Source organism: Marmota monax, unplaced genomic scaffold, assembly GCF_021218885.2.
Source record: "Marmota monax isolate L192 unplaced genomic scaffold, Marmota_monax_Labrador192_F-V1.1 WCK01_AAM20220418_F8-fsc00179, whole genome shotgun sequence".
Classification (NCBI taxonomy): Eukaryota; Metazoa; Chordata; class Mammalia; order Rodentia; family Sciuridae; genus Marmota; species Marmota monax.
The window spans coordinates 784,307-797,292 of NW_026695200.1; the positions used below are offsets into that span (position 1 = coordinate 784,307).

Sequence of the window (12,986 nt, forward strand, 5' to 3'; positions counted from 1 at the left end):
TTGATTAATTTTTTGTGGCAGGGATGGAAACCAGGGCCTCACACATGCAGTGCAAACATACTGCCACTGAGTTACATCCCCAGCCCTGTGTTTGTAATCTTGTTTTCTATTAATACAGAGAAGTGCAATTTTTGTACAATTTTAATATTACCCTGTGATTTTCGAGGATTGAACTCAGGGGCACTTGATCACTGAGCCTTATCCGCAGCCCATTTTTGTATTTTATTTAGAGACAGGGTCTTTGAATATTGAATATTAAATATTGAGTTGCTTAGTGCCTTGCTTTTGCTGAGGCTGGCTTTGAACTCACAATCCTCCTGCCTCAGCCTCTTGAGCTGCTGGGATTATAGGCTTGTGCCACCACGCCCAGCAAGACCTTGGACTTTTCTGTATAGACATTGGTGTCATTTTTAAGTAGAGGCAGTTATTCATATAATTTTCTTTTTCTTGCCTTTTACATTAGCTAGAATACTTAGGACTGTTAAAGAAGAGTGGCAAGAGCTGGTATGCTTGATGTATTCATAATCTTAGAGGAAAAGCATTTAGTCTCCCACCACAAAGGATGATATTAGCTCCAAGATTTCTTGTAGATGCTTTTTATCAAGTTAAGAAAGGTCTCCTGTCTTCCTAGACAGGTGAGAGTTTTTTTTTCACTAATGAATGTTGAGTTCCATCATGGCTTTTCTCTATTGATATAATCATGGACTTTCTTCTTTAATGCATTGATAGGTAGATTGCATTGATTTTTGAATATTGAGCCAGTGTTGCACACCTGGAATAAACACTACTTGATTTTTACTTTTTGTTTAATTTTCCCTGTTTTTCTCTTATCTTTTTTATTGGTTTCTGGTCTCCATTAGTTTCTAATTTCTGTTTGCTTTAGGTTTATTTTGTTGTTGTTGTTTTAGGTAGGGCCTATAGATAACTGTATGAGACCTTTTTTTAAAAAAAAAAAAATCTTTTGGTACTAGGGATTGAACCCAGGGCCAAGTATAGCCCAACTCTAGGCTATACCCCCAGCCCTTTTTATTTTGAGATAGGGTCTTGCTAAGTTGCCCACACTGGCATAGAACCTAATAATTATTCTGCCTCAACCTCCTGAATAGCTGGGATTATGGGTGTGAGCTACTGTGCCTGGATGATTTGAGACCTTTCCTTCTTTTAATGTAAACTTTTAGTGTTATAAATTTTCCTCTCAACACTGCTTTAGCACATCTTGCAAATTTTGTTAGGTTTCATTTTCTTTTTCATTCAGGTTTATATAGTATGTCAATATTGTATATATTAATAAAATGTTATAATGTATATAATGCAGTATAATATAAATTATGAATTATGTTAACATTAATATAAAGAAGTTAAGAACTTTTACATTCCTGTTGATAAGTAATGTTGGTCTGTACTGTTTATTGTAATGTCTGTCTAGCTTTGATATCAGGATAATGCTGGCCTCATAGATTGGGATGTCTGGTATTCCCTTCTTTTCAGTTATCTTTTAAATTTGTGTAGAATTATTATTTCAGGAGAATTCATTAGTAAAGACAGCCAGGCCTAGAGTTTTCTCTGTGTGTGTGTGTGTATGTATGTGTATGTTTGTGTAATTTTTTAACTATAAATTTTATTGCTTTAATAAATACTTATTTTCTAGTAGGATTTGTGTCTTTGACATAAATTGTCCATTTTATCTTACTTGTTGAATTTACTGGCATAAAGTTGATCTCAGTATGTGCTTATTTCCTTTTTAAAGTTAATGGAATCTATAGTGATACAATTTCTTGTTTCTTATATTGTTCTCAAAGAACAAGTCTGTGCTTTACTGATTTTTCTGTTTTCTTTCTTTTTTTTTTTTGTATTTTCTTGCCATTCCACCTACATGATAATGTTTGATCAAATGCCATATATCATGAATTGTGTCTTTGATGTTTTCGGAGATTTTTAAGTTTAAAAAAATTTTTTAGTTGTAAATAAACACAATATTATTTTTATTTGTTATTTTTATGTGGTGCTGAGGATCAAACCCAGTGCCTCACATATGCCAGGCAATTGCTCTACCACTGAGTCACAACCCCAGCCCTGTATCTATAAATCTTGAGCTTTAATATGGTTAAGTTACTCTGAAGCCATTTGACTCTGTTTTGACCTGGGTTTAGATTTGGTAGTTTAAGATGGAGCTAATTATTCCCTACCATGGGGACAAAGAGTTTTCTGAGTACTCTTCCCATGCCTTGTGAACTGTGAGGTCTTCCAGTCTGGCTGATGGGAATAACGGCTACTCTGGGCCTTGCATGTTTGATGGGTACTGTGCCTCTACTCCTTTCAGGTGTTTTTAAAATTTGACTTGTGTAGTTTTTTACATGTTTCCATCAGCTTCTGTTGAATCCTTGGCTCGGGTGGGGGAAGGTACCTGCACATTCCCTGGGCTCTTTGGAACACTCACTTTCTCTGGTCCTGACCTCTAGCCTCTGGCCATGTTGTCCTGCCTGGTTTCTGACTCCCCATTCTTCATTCAGGGAAACCCACCAGGCCTTCCTTGCCTGACTCTGCTCAGGGTAGTGAGTTGGGATGTATGTCTCATAAGACAGTGTAGTGGTACACAGCATCTCTTTTTGTCATTTTGGATTATTTTTTGTCTTTTTTTTCTGGGAGGGGGGTCTTGCTTTGTAGAAGGAAGTACATATAGGTAGTTAAGATAGCATTTTCACAGCTTATGTGTATATAATGCATGTTTTAAAAGTTTTTTATAGCTTTTTTGTAGTTCTAGTGAACATTTACTAAAATAGTTTATTTTATTTCATTTTTTTTTTTTAATGTTGTGCTAAGGATCAAACCCAGTGCCTCACACTGTATCACTTAGCCACAACCCCAGCCCCCTGAAAATGGTTTCTTTATAGAAGTACTGATAATCATTATTTTATCTGAAAAGACTGTGAGCCTAATACATACACTCTGAAATAGCAAAAATATAGATTTTTATGTTTTGGAACTAGTCTAAAAGGCCAAACTATAGAAACAGAGCAAATAATAACCTTAAAATAGAATACATATTTTTATTTTTATTTTTCAGGCGTGCCTTCAGATGCTGACTCTTCTGCTACCAGTAATAAAATAAGTGGTGCAAATAATTCTAAGCCAAATCGCCCTTCTCTTGCCAAGATTCTCCTCTCATTGGATGGAAACCTGGCCAAACAGCAGGCCTTATCACATATCCTTACAGCACTGCAAATCATGTATGCCAGGTAGGCTTGTATGCTAAATTTTGAAATTCTATAACTGTGTAGGCGTTGTGTTTTTGTCATATTTTGATTGACTGAATGTCTCCAAGAATATTGTGTTATTATTTTTAAGTGCTGTGAGTTGAAGGCACATATCCTTTGATGGCATCTTTATGCTTATTTTAATGGGTATTGAAATAGGAATCAGAAAACCAAGTTAAAGAACATTTTCATTTTTGTATTTTATTTTGGTCAGTAAACTCTTAGCATTAATATTTGTGGGAGAGAAAAAATTAACTATAATTTACAGTGATGTTTAAGACAGTGTCACTCACTTAGTAAGGCAGAGTTTTGATACTACTTTTACAGAATTTTTCTATTGTTTTCTTATAGCATATATTAGTCAGCTTTGCATCATTATAACAGAATACCCAAGATCATAAGAGAAAAGGTTTATTTTGGCTCACAGTTTTGAAGTTTCCAGCCCATGATTAGTTATCCCCATTACTTTGGGTCTGTGGCAAGGTAGCACATCATGGTGGGCACAAGCAGCAGAAGAAAAGCCACTCACCTCTTGACCAGGAGTTGAAAAGAAAAGGAGAAAGGGATCAGGGTCTCCTGTCTCACTCAGGGGCATATCCCCAGTGGCCTAAACGCCTCCCACTAGGCTTTACCTCTTCAAGAATCCTTCATCTCCCAATAGTACCACCCTGGGGACCAAGCCTTTAACACATGGGCCTTTGGTAGACATTCAAGATGCAATCCATAGAATAGCCTGAGTGAATTGCCTATCTCTAAATGTATTATTGGGAGTGGAACTCGCAAGATGTACTTATATAGGAACATGAGCTTTAGAACAAAGCCAGTCATTGAGAGGACATTTAGTCCTTGCTACCTGGTATGTGGCAGGCTTTCAGTAAACACAAACATTCTTTTATATATATTTTAGAGAGAGAGAGAGAGAGAGAGAGAATTTTTAATATTTATTTTTTAGTTTTCGGCGGACACAACATCTTTGTTTGTATGTGGTGCTGAGGATCGAACCCGGGCCGCACGCATGCCAGGCGAGTGCACTACTGCTTGAGCCACATCCCCAGCCCAAACACAAACATTCTTGATATTCAATTATCCAGTCTGTAGTCTCTAACAGCAACCCAAAAGGGTTTCCCAGGGTGAATCAGAGGCTTATTCTGGTCTGGTTTTTACATTTGGAAGTCTTTCACTTGTCCTTACCATGGTTATTCAAGTAAATGCTACTTAACAGTAAGTATACATTCTGAGGTAATATCATAAGAAGTATAGTTATGCACATTAAGCTGGCTAGGACATTACCATGCAATACAGTCCTATGAGATATATGCAGTTCATCGTTGACTGAAAGGTTGTTTTGTGGTATGTGGCTATAAATAAGATCTGGCCATAATAAGATTTTAGCTTATAGAGAATGGGTACCTGGTAATGATGTTTTTGTGAAATTCTTTATATATGTCCTATAAAAACAAGGATGTGTTTCAGGGAGTGATCATTCCACTTTGTTCATCCTGTCATATGTGGCAGGCACCTCACTGCAGGCCTGGCTTTCTGTTCTGACAGGGATGCAGTGGTTGGGGCCCTGATGCCAGCTGGCATGATTGCCCCGGTGGAGTGTCCCTCATTCTCCTCCTCAGCACCCACTTCCGATGCCTCTGCCATGGCCAGTCCCATAAATGGAGAGGAATGCATGCTGGCTATTGACATTGAAGACAGATTGAGTCCAAATCCATGGCAAGAAAAGAGAGAGGTAAAAGTAAATCTGAACACCATATTAGATCAGAAAGAAAAAGTTAACTTCTTTGTGTCTAGTATAATGTGTCATTTTTTTCACTTAATTTTTGCTGTTTTTGATTTTGATCTTGAATTAGAAAAAAAATATGCTTATGAATGAGCTTTCCTAGTGTTGAAATGCAAATAGTTTATTCTTTTTTAAAAAATCATTAAATACAGCTTTGAAACCTTAAAGGTCTTGTAACTTATTTGGAGAAAGTATACCTCATGAAGAGAGGTGAGTTCATTTTAGTCTGAGTCATATGACCTGCTATTGAATATTAATAGGTTTTCCTGGAAATAAGAATGTGGTTGACTTTGCAGGTCTGCTTCAGGCCCACTGGTGGGTGGTAGCCGATGTGTGGTGTGAGCACTGTGTGGCCTTTGTAAAATCTGGAACATTCCAAATGGCCCCCAATAGTTTTTTTTTTTTTTTCCCCTGGGGGGGGGCAGTATTGGGGATTGAACTCAGGGGCACTCAACCATTGAGCCACATCCCCAGCTCTATTCTGTATTTTATTTAGAGATAGGGTCTCACTGAGTTGCTCAGTGCCTCGCTGTTGCTGAGGCTGGCTTAGAAATCGTGATTCCTTTGCTGCAGTTTTCAGAGCTGATAGGATATAGGCTTGTGCCATTACGCCTGGCCCCCAGTAGCTTTTTTGGAGGCGGGTGCGCAGGGTGGGAACTGGGGATTGAACTCAGGGGCACTTGACCACTGAGCCTCATTCCCAGCCCTATTTTGTATTTTACTTAGAGACAGGGTCGCATTGAGTTGCTCAGCACCATGCTTTTGCTGACGCTGGCTTTGAACTCGTGATCCTCCTGTCTCAGCCTGGCTCCCGGTAGCTTTTTGTTGTTGTTGTTGTTGTTTTAGTTGGACACAATATCTTTATTTTATTTATTTTATGTGGTGCTGAGAATTGAACCCAGTGCCTCACACATGCTAGGCAAGCGCTCTACCATTAAGCCACAACCCCAGCCCCCTACCCACCCCCAGGAGCTTTTTGAGAAGACATCTTTGGGCTTGTGTAAAAGACTGCTGTTGCTGAGCTTTTCTACTTAAACTTTCTCTCTGGTGTATTCTCCATTTAGATTGTCTGCTCTGAGGATGCTGTGACTCCCTCTGCAGTGACCCCATCTGCTCCCTCAGCCTCCTCTAGGCCATTTATCCCAGTGACAGATGACCCAGGAGCTGCCAGCATCATTGCAGAAACCATGACTAAAACCAAAGAGGTCAGGAAGTCATCTTTAACTTCTTAATTTGAAATAATCTTAAATGTATAAAACAGTAACAGAAATAATATTTAGAGATAAAACATGGGGCACCCACCTAGGTTCTCAAGTTGTGTTGAGAGCTATGGCAGGTCAGAATGACTCCTGGCATTTGCCAGGGGGAATGTTTGAAAGGTGATGCCAGCGAACCATTGAGATGATGATTTGAGTTAAGCTATATATAATTGCTGTGATGCTGGATTGATTGTATTGTATATTTGACCTTTACTGTCGGGCAATGGGTCGGCTCTTGCTGCCTAGGGCGCCCTCTACTTTGGAGTTCTCACGCTACTTTGGAGTTCTCTCGGGGATTTCCGGAGAGTTCCCATTGGTTGGGGAAGTACCGGAGGAGGGATTTCTGGAGGAGGGATTTCCGGTTGGTGTGTGGTGGTCCTGGGAGAGGGCCCTGTAGGTGGCGTTGGCGGAAAAGCGCATGTGCAGTGCCCGTGAGAGTTGAAATAAAGTAGTTGCTGTTTGAACTTACAAGGCTTTGTGGCGGCTTGGTTATTCGTGCCCAGCCAGACTGCGGCAAAGTTGCTGGCTATATTTTGAATCATTTATGGAAGTGCTAGGACATAAAGCTTATCATTTCCTAGTGTATTTCTTGAGTATCGGGACATCAAAAGTGACCCAGGTTCTCTTCTAATTCACAGACCTATTCAGCTGGTGTTCATTGTCCTGATACTGTCTTCCTAGGTCTAGCATCCAGCCTACAATTTTGTACTATCTTGTTAATCTTTAATACAGGACAATTCTAAAATACTTCATTTTGACAGAACCAGCACAGGAATGATCAGAGTTGCATCGTAGATTTGCTGCTTCTCTGATGATGTAACTATTATCCCTTGGCTAAGCGTTTCTCCAGTGGAAGTTAGTGTGTTATTAAGTACTTCTGAGGATATACTTTGAGACTCTCTAGATATCGTTCCTCCTCATATTTTATTCACTAGTAATTTGGAATGCATTAATGATTCTAGCTGAACTTATTATTAATGACTATGGTGGTTGTCTTGTGATCATTTTTCAAATTTCTCATTTCTTACAGGATAAAATTGTTACTCTTCTTCTGTAAGGGAGAGCTTTCCCTTCTCATTGTCTGTTTAACTTCTGTCATCTACCTACCAACCTACCTACTTACCCACTTTACCTACCTGTTATATTGGTATAGACTCATGGATTCCTATTTTATTCAAATATTGACATTTGTTGCTATCATCATTTGTCCCAGACTGGCCATACCTTTTGGGCTGGTTTCTTTGACATTCTGAGGTGTCCCTATAATCCTTTGACCTTTTCCTTACTTTCTGGCAATAGTGTGTTCCATGTTCATCATATATATATATATAAATAAAAAAGGGGTAGGTACAGGGATTGAACCCAGGGGAGCTTAACCACTGAGCCACATCCCCAGCCCTTTTAAAATATATTTTGATTTAGAGACAGGGTCTTACTGAGTTACCTAGGGCCCTACTAAGTTGTTGCAGCTGGTTTTGAATTCGTGATCCTCCTACCTCAGCTGCCCAAGCTGCTGGGATTATAGACATGTGCCACCACGCCTGGCTCTATACTCATCTTGCACCTACTCTGCCCCTGCCCTGGAATTGGCCATTGTTCTAAAGAGCCCTGGTTCTTTTTAGTGGAACACAAGATTTGGAAATCAAGATTGAGGTGATTGGTTACTGGGTGTTTTTGTTTTGGCCCTTTTAGCAGTTAAATATATATGTGTGTGTGAGTATTTATTTCTTTTACATCTTACCTGTGTAACAAAAGCTGATTCAAATCAATACTTTGAGTTCTAGTCCAACACCAGAGTTTCTTACCCTCCTTTCTATATTCTCTGGTGTCTAATCCTTTTATATGTTACTGGATTTGGTTCTACCATATTATTGGGGAGTTTTGCATCTATATTCATAAGGGCTACTGATTGGTAATTGTCTTGTGGTTTCTGTTTCTGGTTTGGATAAAAAGTTTGTGAAGAATTGGTGTTAATTCTTGGTGGAATTTTTATCTTTTGCTGATATGTTCCCATCCTTCTTTAAGCATTTCCTTGGTTCCTGACACAGCAGAAATTTCCAGGTTTAATAAGATGTTTTATTCTTTAGTTTAGGAATCACCTATCTTCCAAGGAAGTCCTTGCTTTTTACTAATTAGAGAATGTTATTTAGAAGCCAAGAGTTGGGCTCTTCATGAGCTCATTGCTATTGGGATGATAGCTAGGGAATAAATGTGTGTGTGTGCGCGTGTGTGCACGTGTGTGTGTGTGTGTGTGTAATACTGGTTCACACCACTACAATTGATTTGCGTCTAACTAGGATTTATTTTAGTTTTCACTCTTTTTTTGTATTTATGACTCTTATCTCTGAAAGTAAGGAACCAGGCTCTTGTCATTTACAAGCTATTTACTTGTGGTTTGGTCTCCTTAGATAACCAGTCTTCCATTTTGACTGCCACCCATCCGCTTTTGGGTACCTTTCTTTCTCTGAATAGCCTCTGGTGCTCAAAACCAGTCTGTCCTTCCTGGGGACCACCTCTTCATGCTACTTGACCTGTGGTCCTAACCCTACCTCCATGCTGGCTTGTCTAAACTATGGTACCTTCCTCACTTGACTCTGCCACACCAGGTACCATATCTGTGGATACCCTGCCCAGCCCCACACCAGGGTGCCCTACCATGCTTGCACACTCTCTCTTGCCCGCCAACCTTGGAGAAAAACAAGCATTATTTTCAATTACATTTGGAACCCTTTATGGCAGAAAATAAGTTTTATGGAAATTTTTCAGAACCATCTGTGGTAATAATCTCTGGAATCAACTTCTGATTTCTGAAAGTCTCCTGGAATTGAGGGTTTAACACAGAAATTATTTTAAAGAAGGCACAATTTTTGCTTTAGGTAGAAGGATAATACTTTTTTTCCCTGCATATTTATTTATGAAACACAGGTGTTGTCCAGGTTATACCTCTAAATTCCTTTTGTTTTCATTTTGATGTGTCTCATAAATTATGGTGAAGTAATTTTCATTTTAGTATTGGGCTGTGATTCATGTTTAAGGATATGCTGCTAGTACTTTGCCTTTTTATCAGTTCCTCTAGGCATATTTTCTATTTTTTTAAACATCCCCACCCAAGGAGAAAAAGGATACATTTCAATTTCAAGACTGAAGATATTATATATAATATATTCCCCTGGATGCTTTTGCTGTGCTTCACTGAGTCATATTCTGGAATTTCATCATTTCTAATGAATTTCACTTGCTTACTTCCTGGATCTCCATGCAAAGGTCTGCTCTCTAAAGGAAGAATCTTGTCCCAGCCCATAGTGTCCAGAGCACATCACATTCCCCTTAGGGTTCTTCGTGTAGGGCTGTGTTTCTCTGGCTCATTTCTGTTTCTGAAAAGAATTGTGCTATATTTCCTGAGGTTCAGGAAGCAGGAGATAAGAGGCACTTCTCTGGCTCTTTCTTTCTAGGTGAGCGTGACTCTACCTGGGGAGCATGAAGGGTTAGTTCCTACCTCTGTTCTACACAGGGTCATAGCGTTTCCCACTCTAGGGCCAGAAGCTGTGGATGCCCCAGCTTTGATGACTTGACTTGTCCCTTTCCATGAGTCTAGCCCTAGACTTACCTCCAGGAGGTTCTTGTACACTGGACAAGGCAGGTGGGGCAGCTGACCTGGGTGAGGCGCCTCACATGGTGGGGACTTGGGATAGGACACTGATGCTGGGGAAATAGCTCACAGCAAACAAGTGTGTTCCTTTACTCTGCTAAAAAAGAGAAAATGTGAATTATTACAGCTGCAATGTGTTTAAGCTGGTAGTAGGAGAGGCAAGTAAAAGAGAAATAGTAAAAAAGAGAAGACTTTTACATATTATCTTTTCCAAAGAATCCAAGGAGCAGAAGATTATAGATAATGTGTTACATGGAGAAGAGTCTAGAAAGCATTATGGAGAGATTCAAGACAAAGATATGTAAAGTTATAGTGTAAAATTTAGTTGATAGAAGATCACCAAGCATATCTGATGGGTAAGGAATAGGTCTCAATTGGTGCAACTTCATTCCTGGTCTTCTCCTATAATGTCTATCAATGACACAGTAGTAAGCTGCCGTTTCTTTATAGTTTAAGGTATTTCGCTTTGAGAGATTGTATTGGTGATATTGTAAAACAGTTAATAGTCTTGAAAACCTAGTACATGGAAGATGGCGGCGAGGGGAGTGCATTGCCCCTGTGTGCTGCTTCACTGTGTGGGAGTATGAAAAGTCAGGACGGCTAAAGGCTATCTTGTTAGGAATTTCCAGCAATAGTGGGGTGCTCTGGAACCTGGAGGAAGGATTTCCATCGCACGAGGATCGGCTACGGGGACTCAAACGCGAGAGGTTTGTCGCACGGAGGGTAACACTGCTTATTCAGCAAATCGCCCCGCGGCTAGAGTCTGCAGCGCGCGCTGGGAAACGAGGAGATAGCGACGCAGGAATACAGCGCTGCAGTTTCTGCCAGCCGTGTAAGCACCGTACTCAGGGCTGAATTCTGGGTTTGAGACGGGGGAAGGAAACAGTCCATCTCGGTTCTCCACACCGGTCAGACCACAGAGGAGGCCAGCAGCCACCATGTTGGAAAGCTGACGTCACCATCCCTGTGTTCGAATGACCGCAGCTCATTCAGCCATAGAACAGGTAATTTCAGGCTGCCATTCGCCTGCGGCTTGCAGACAGATTGCTCGGGCTCAGTGCCTGGGTGCTTCTTAGAACCTGCTCTTATCGGAGCGAACACCGAGCGCAGGGCGGCCGAGTTCCGGCTCCCGGAACCGCCCTGGCCCAGGGCTGGGGAGCCTGCGGAGGCTGCTTCTTGGACCCTGCTCCTATCAGAGCATACACCAAGCACTAAGCGGCCGAGTTGGAACTGAGCCCGCGGGGGCTGCTTCGTGGAGCCTACTCTTATCAGAGCATACACCGAGCACGGAGCGGGGAGCTGCCCTGGCCCAGGGCTAGGAGCCCGAGGAAACTGCTTCTCGGTCCGGGTCCTGCTGAGGGCCGGTCAGGACTCACCCGTTGCTTTGGTTGCCCGGCAAGGGGAACGAAATGCTGCCATTCACATAGGATACCAACATGACAGAGATCTGATGTCATCAGAAAGTGGCGGAGGAGAGAACTTCATCAATACCAGCGGCGACAGAAACAGTTGGTCTCCTGGTAGGGGGGGGGGGTGAGGCACAGACACCCGAGTCTCCTCGATTTGTCGTCGAGCCAGAGGGGAGGAGCCGGGCCGCCGCCAGCGCCCGGAGCAGGCCCAGCGGCTCGCCAGCATGGTGACCGTGTGACCCCAATTGGAGAGGGGGCGGAGTGGAGCTGCCACCCGCGCCCGCAAGGTGGGCAGACCCGCGACCCAGTGGTACACGGGCGTGGTAGGAGGGGCAGGGCAGAGCCGCCGCCCGCGCTTGCAAGGTAAACAGACCTGTGACAGACTGGCGGGTCAGGCCCAGTGGCCTGCCAGCGTGGTACACACGTCACCCCAACTGGAGTAGGGGCAGAGCAGATCCTTCGCCCACGCCCGGATCAGGCCCTGCCGGTGTGGTGGTCACGTGAACCCAATTGGAGTGGGGGCAGAGCGGAACTGCCACCCGTGCCCGCAGGGTGAGCAGACCTGTGACCAACCTGCAGATCAGGCCCAGGGGTCCGCAGGCGTGGTAGGAGGGGCAGGGCAGATCCGCCGCCCGCACCTGCAAGGTAGGCAGACCTGCGACAGACCGGCGGATCAGGCCAGGAGCCTGCCGGCGTGGTACACACACCACCCTAATTGGAGTAGGGGCAGAGCAGAGTCGCCGCCCATGCCAGGAACAGGCCCAGCGACCTGCAGGCAGGGTAGCCACGACACCCCAATTGGAGTAGGGGCAGAGCAGAGCCACCACCTGTGCCCGAAAGGTGGGCAGATCTGCGACCGACCAGCGGGACAGGCCCAGTGGCCTGCCGGTACGACAGACACGTCACCCCATTTGGAGTAGGGGCAGAGTAGAGCCGCCGCCCGCGCCTGCAGTGTAGGCAAACCTGCAACCGACCGGCGGATCAGGCCCGGTGGCCTGCCGGCGTGGTACACTCGTCACGCCAATTGGAGTAGGGGCAGAACAGAGCCGCCGCCAGCGCCCAGAACAGGCCCAGTGACCTGCCGGCGTGGTAGTCACGACACCCCAATTGGAATAAGGAGAGAGCAGAGCCGCCGCCCGCGCCTGCAGGAAAGATACGCAAGCAGTATGAAAAGACAAGGAAAGAAAGGATCACAAGCAATGCAGGTCAACGCAACTTTAGAAGAGGTAACAGCTGCAGCAGATGGAATGTCAGATAAAGAATTCAGGATATACATGCTTCAGATGATCTGGAGTATCAAGGAAGACATTAGACAGCAATATCAGACAATGAAAGATCACTTCGACAATGAATTACGCAAACAAATCCAGGAAGCAAAGGATCAACTATACAGGGAGATAGAGGTTATAAAAAACAAACAAACAGAAATCCTAGAAATGCAGGAAGCAATAAACCAACTTAAAAACTCAATGGAGAATACTACCAGCAGAGTAGAACACTTAGAAGATAGAACATCAGACAATGAAGACAAAGTATTTCAAATTGAAAAGAACATAGACAGCTCAGCAAGACTGTTAAGAAACCATGAGCAGAACATCCAAGAAATATGGGATAACATTAAGAGAC

The 12,986-nt window shown here is 42.9% G+C and overlaps 1 protein-coding gene across 6 annotated transcripts in view; it reads left to right on the forward strand.

Moving 5' to 3' along the window:
* The window catches only part of Herc2 (HECT and RLD domain containing E3 ubiquitin protein ligase 2), a 190,168-nt gene that overhangs the window by 128,729 nt on the left and 48,453 nt on the right, over window positions 1-12,986 (forward strand). For all 6 annotated transcript variants that reach the window (XM_058574077.1, XM_058574074.1, XM_058574078.1 and 3 more), the window contains exons 66-68: window positions 3,065-3,236; window positions 4,806-4,992; window positions 6,108-6,248. In XM_058574077.1, the coding sequence (XP_058430060.1) occupies window positions 3,065-3,236; window positions 4,806-4,992; window positions 6,108-6,248 (500 nt within the window). The remainder of the gene's footprint in view (window positions 1-3,064; window positions 3,237-4,805; window positions 4,993-6,107; window positions 6,249-12,986) is intronic.